The sequence below is a fragment of the Rhincodon typus genome, chromosome 35, assembly GCF_021869965.1.
Source record: "Rhincodon typus isolate 14 chromosome 35, sRhiTyp1.1, whole genome shotgun sequence".
NCBI classification, from domain to species: domain Eukaryota; kingdom Metazoa; phylum Chordata; class Chondrichthyes; order Orectolobiformes; family Rhincodontidae; genus Rhincodon; species Rhincodon typus.
In genome coordinates, this window is record NC_063366.1 from 1,105,072 (window position 1) to 1,110,739 (window position 5,668).

Genomic DNA, 5,668 nt, shown 5'->3' on the forward strand with positions numbered 1-5,668 from the left:
CCTTGTTATCTCAGATTTTCCAGCATCTGCAGTTCCTACTATCTCTGAAGAGTCAACCACATTGTTGTGGGTCTGGTGTCACATGTAGGCCAAACCACGTAAGGATGGCAGTTTCCTTCCCTAAAGGACATTAGTGAACCAAGTGGGCTTTTCCGGCAATCGACAATCAACAATGGATTCATGGTCATCTTAATTCCAGATTTTTATTGAATTTAAATTTCAATTTGAACCTGGGTTTCCAGAACATTACCTGGGTCTCTGGATTAACAGTCCAGTGATAACACCATGAGGCCATCTCCTCCCCGACAAAGAGAGAGAAGATAAAGAGCATCAGAAACAGAGAAGAAAAGGGAGTCAGAGAGACAGTATCAGAGATTAGGGTGAAGGAGAGAAATAATTAAGTATTGAGCTGGACTTGTATGACATTAAAATGAATTAACACTTCTGATCCAGTGACCTTTCATTTGTAACGTTCCCCAGTTTCTCTCTGCTTGACCTGCTGAGTTTCTCCAGCATTCTGTGTTTGTTTCAGACTACCAGCATCTGCAGTAGTTTGCCTTTGTAAAGGTACAAGTGGAGTGGTTAACCCTGCATGTTCCCAGCCTGTGGGATTACACAGACAACATTTATTGAACAGTATCTACAATCAAAAACATACTAAACACCAAGAATCTAATGACAATGCAACTCACGGGCAATTCACAATGTGGAGAATTTACAAAAAGTCGAGAAGTGGCAGCATGTAAAATAATAAAAATTGATTTCCAGCCACCCAGCCTGGGCTCTGACTGAATGACAGCTCCATCAGTTTTTGAATTGGTCTATGGTGACTGGCTTCTCTCGGTCTCTCTGTCCACATCCGGTCTTGGGCAGTCTGTCTATCCCTGTGTGTCTGTCTCAATGTGGTGTCATTGTCTGTCTGTCTCTCTGCCCAGGTCTCTGTCTGTCTGACTGTCTGTCCACATCCAGTCTCTCTGTCCCTATCTCTGTCTCCATCAGTCTGTCTGTACTGCGACCTCAAAGCCGGTCTCCTGCTTCTGGACCTGACGCAGTCCCTCAGTTCTCCACTGGCTCGGGCTCTTCTTCTGCCGTCCTGTTTCCAAAGCCCTGGAAGTGTTTCTGGAGCAGCCGTTGGTAACATCCGCCCTTGTCCTGCAGCTCCTGGTGTGTGCCCTCCTCCACCACCGTGCCAGCCTCCAATACCACAATGTGGTCAGCCCTCTCGATGGTACTGAGGCGGTGAGCAATAACCAGCACTGCACGCTCCCGATTCCCATTGTATACAGACTGCAGGACCTGGTGGGGGGCGAGAAACAGACAGGGGTATTAGACAGGGGTATTAGACATGGGGAACAGAGAGAGAGAGAGAGAGAGAGAGAGAGATGGGGAGGTTAGACATGGGGAAAGAGACACAGACAGAGACAGGGGTTGGGTTAGACACGGAGGTGGGGAGCGAGGGGTTCGACACGCGGACAGTGAGAGATGTGGCTTTAGAAATGGGGGACAGAGAGAGACAGGGGTGTTAGACACAGAGAAAGAGAGGGAGAGAGATGGAGGTGTTAGGCATGGGGAGAGAGAGAGAGATAGGGGGCTGAGACATGGAGAGAGCGTGAGAGAGGGAGAGCGCGAGAGAGGGAGAGCGAGCGAAAGAAGGAGAGGGGGAGAGTGGGGAGAGAGGGGAGAGAGAGACAGAAGGGGAGAGTGAGACAGAAAGTGTGAATTTGAGAGAGAAACGGAGAGCACAGGTGAGAGACAGAGAAATATAGAAAGCGAGCGAGTGAGAAAGAGAGAATGAGACAGAGAGAGAGCGAGAGTATGAGAGAGAGAGTGCGAGAGGGAATGTGTGAGAAGAGGTAGTGTGAGAGAGAGAGAATGTTAGAGAGACAGTGTGTATGTGTGAGAGAGAGAGTGTGTGTGACAGAGAGGGAGAGAGAGAGGGAGAGAGAGAGGGAGAGAGAATGGGTGAGAAACAGAGAAATATAGAAAGGGAGAGAGAGTGTGAGGGAGAGAAAGTGTGACACAGAGAATGTGAGTGTGAGAGAGAGAGAGCGCATGAGTGAGAGCGTAAGTGAGAGAGCACGTGAAAGAGAGACATTGGGAGACAGTGCAAGTGAGAGAGTGTGTGAGAGAGAGGGAAAAGAGACAGACAGAGATCAGGAGTGACATTTACTCCCACACTCACCGTGTTCTCAGTGACTCCGTCCAGGCAGCTGGTAGCATCGTCGAGAATAACGACAAGGGGTTGTCGGATCAGAGCTCGGGCAATGGCCACTCGCTGCTTCTGACCCCCAGAGAGCTGTTTGCCCTTCTCTCCGGCATCTGCAGATTGAAGGGATAGGGGGAGAGGAGAGGAGTGAAGGGGCAACACAGATGGACTGATAGCAATCTACTGTTCACAACAGTAGCAGTCCGTGTTTATGGCAGTCCGGCCCTCACGCTGACACACTGAGGGAGGCAGTCAGCAGCAAAACCTTACCCTCCCACTGGGCTCTGAATCCCCTTCAGTCTGTGCTCAGTTGCTCCCTGCTCCATGCCCAGTTGCCCCCCCACCTGCTCCATGCCCAGTTGCCCTCCTCACCGGTTTTGTATTGCTCCTGCAGTGCTGTGATGAAGTGGTGAGCATCAGCGCAGGTCGCTGCCTCCTCCAGCACGGTTTGCTGTGGCTCCCTGTCCAGGCCGTATGCGATATTCCTCTCCATCGAGCGAGCAAAAAGCACTGGCTCCTGACTCACCAGTGCCACCTAGGGACCATGCACAAGCAGCAGCTCAGAAATCCCACCAACAATGAAAGGTGGAACCCTACCAGGGAAGGAGTCACACTCACCACGCACATGAAAGGCTTCTGCTCAGAGCCCTGCTCTGGAATGGGGTGCAGGCTTACAGAGGCTACGGGTTGCTTTTCTGTGCTGCATTACCAACACACCCATGTTTCCATGGATTGCAATATAACCTCTCACCATCCCTGGGTATTTCACACTCTCTCACTGTCCCAGGGGGGGTGTATATGGCCCTCTCTCTCTCTCCACACACACACACACGGATCCAGAGGTGGGGAGTGTGGGTATATGACCCTCTCTCTGCCCCTTTGGGGTATGTGACCCTCTGCTCCTGCAGGGGGTAGGTGGTCCTTTCTCTCTGCCCCTGGAGGTATATAACCGTCTCTCTCTCTGCCCTGGGGATGGTATATGACACACTCTCTCTCTCTCTCTCTGCCCCTTGTAAGTTATATGATCCTCTCCCACTGGTCTGGGGGACTATATGACACTCTCTCCTGGATGGTATATGACCCTTCTCCCTCTGTCCCCAGGGTCAGGGGGTATATCCCATGCTGTTCCTCACCTTGTTGTGGTAATATTTGTGTTCATATTCCTCGATGGGTCTACCATCCAGCAGGATCTGTCCAGACTGAGGCTGATAAAATCTCTCGAGCAGATTCACACACGTCGTCTTGCCCCCACCACAGGGTCCCACCAGGGCCGTCACCTTACCACACTTCAGCTCAAAGCTCACGTTCTGAAAATGGGGCAGACTCAGTCAGATATTGCTCACAGTTTGAGTCAGTTTCTCATCTCCGTGTGGCCAGGGACAGCAGGAGGAAATTCACGAGTGTGTGACTTGAGTGTGTCCCACTATACAATGTAACCCTTCCTGACCTGAATCTGTTGTTCCCATTTTCTCACAGCCCTTTATCCCTCATTGGAAACACCATTCCTCGATCTCAGTTCTGGCAATTCGCTTTGACTTGCAGAATCACCAGTCTGTCACGGGGACAGAGTTTGTGATTCCTAGTTTTGCTCTGTGTGAAACGTTCTCCCTTGCTTCACCCCTGACAGCCTTCTTCTTCTGGACTACCCCACCCCCAACAAAGGAAACAGCTTCTAACTGCCCATACCCTTCAATACATCACCCCTAAGTTTCTACAGTCAAACTCAGCCTGAGTCAGCTGGCCCCTTTTAGACCATAAGACTACAGGATACTGGGGCAGAATCAGGACATTCATGCAATCGAGTCAGTCCTGCCGTGTGATCATGGCGGATATGTTTCTCAACTCCATTCTCCTGCCTACTCCTTGTAACCCTTGATTCCCAAGAACCTATCAATCTCTGCCTTAGATACACTCAATGACATGGCCTCCACAGCCCTTTGCAGCAATGAGTTCCACAGAGTCACCACCCTCTGGCTGAAGAAATTCCTCCTCATCTCCGTTCTGAAGTGTCATCGCTTTACTCTGAGGCTGTGCCCTCAGGTCTTAGTCTCCCAACTAGTGGAAATGTCTTCTCCAAGTCCACTCTGTCCATGCCTCTCAGTATCCTGTAAGTTTCAGTCAGATTCCTCGCCCCTTATCCTCATAAACTTCATCAAGTACAGACCCAGAGTCCTCAACTGCTCCTCGTATGCCAAGCCCCTCATCCCTAGGATCATTCTTGTGAACCTCCACTGGACTTCCTCCAGGACCAGCACATCCTTCCTTAGATACAGGACCCAAAACTGCTCATAATATTCCAAATGTGGTCTAACCAGAGCATTTTACAGCCTCAGCAAAAGTCATCTCTGCTCTTGTATTCTAGCTCCCTTGAAATGAATGCTAACATTGTATTTGCCTTCCTAACTGCTAACTGAACCTGCATGTTAACCTGAAGAGAATTCTCAACTAGGTCTTCCAAGTCCCTTTGTACTTCAGATTTACAAAGCTTTTCCCGGTTTAGAAAATAGTCTACGCCTCTATTCTTCCTACCAAAGTGCATAACCTCATACTTTCCCACATTGCATTCCATCTGCTCCTTCTTTGCACACTCTTGTAGTCTGTCCAAGTCCTTCTCCAGCTTTCTCACTTTCTGAACTCTACCTGTCCCTCCACCAACGTTAGCAACAATGCCCTCAGTTCCTTCATCCAGATAATTAATATATAATGTGAATTATTATGGTTGAAGGCCTTTTGGAAATCCAAATAGATCATCTCCACTGGCTCTCCTTTGTCTAACTTCCTCGTTAGCTCCTCAATGAATTCTAACAATTTGTCAGGCATGACCCCCCGTTGAAGCTGTGCTGACTCAGCCCTATTTTACCATGTACTTCCAAGTACGCCGCAATCTCATCCTTCATAATGCACTCTAAGATCTGACCAACGACCAAGGTCAGGCTAACCGGCCTGTAGTTTCCTGTCTTCTGCCTCCCTCCCCTCTTAAACTGGAGTGTTACATTAGCCATTTTCCAGTCCTGTGGGACCGTCCCCAATTCCAGTGATTTCTGAAAAATCACCACGATTGCCTCAACAATCTCCTCAGCTATCTCCTTCAGGGCCCTGGTGTATAGTCCATCTGGTCCAGTTAATTTATCCACCTTGACCCTTTCAGCTTCTCCAGCACCTTCTCCTTAGTGACGGCCACTACACTCACTCCTATCTCCTGACTCTTTTGAAGTTCTGGTATACTACTGGTGTCTTTCATTATGAAAGCTGTTATGAAGTACCCATTCAGTTCCTCCACCATTCCTCATTACTACTTCATCAGCCTCATGTTCCAGTGGTCCGATGTCCTTTCTTGCCTCTCTCTTACCTTTTAGCTATCTTTAAGAAAAGCTCTTACAATCTTCTTTCATGTTACTCACTAGCTCAGCCTCATATTTCATCTTCTCGCCCCTTAGGTGTTTTTTTCAGTAATCCTCTGCT

General features: G+C 49.1%; 1 protein-coding gene across 1 annotated transcript in view; it reads right to left on the minus strand.

Annotated features, from left to right (window-relative positions):
• Window positions 1-606: 606 nt before the first annotated feature.
• Window positions 607-5,668, minus strand: part of LOC109922782 (antigen peptide transporter 1-like) — a 28,286-nt gene continuing 23,224 nt past the window's right edge. Inside the window, exons 8-11 of the mRNA XM_048616454.1 lie at window positions 3,340-3,529; window positions 2,579-2,741; window positions 2,183-2,319; window positions 607-1,296 (exon numbers count right to left, since the gene is read on the minus strand). Coding sequence (XP_048472411.1) covers window positions 1,057-1,296; window positions 2,183-2,319; window positions 2,579-2,741; window positions 3,340-3,529 — 730 coding nt within the window. The 3' untranslated portion in view covers window positions 607-1,056. The remainder of the gene's footprint in view (window positions 1,297-2,182; window positions 2,320-2,578; window positions 2,742-3,339; window positions 3,530-5,668) is intronic.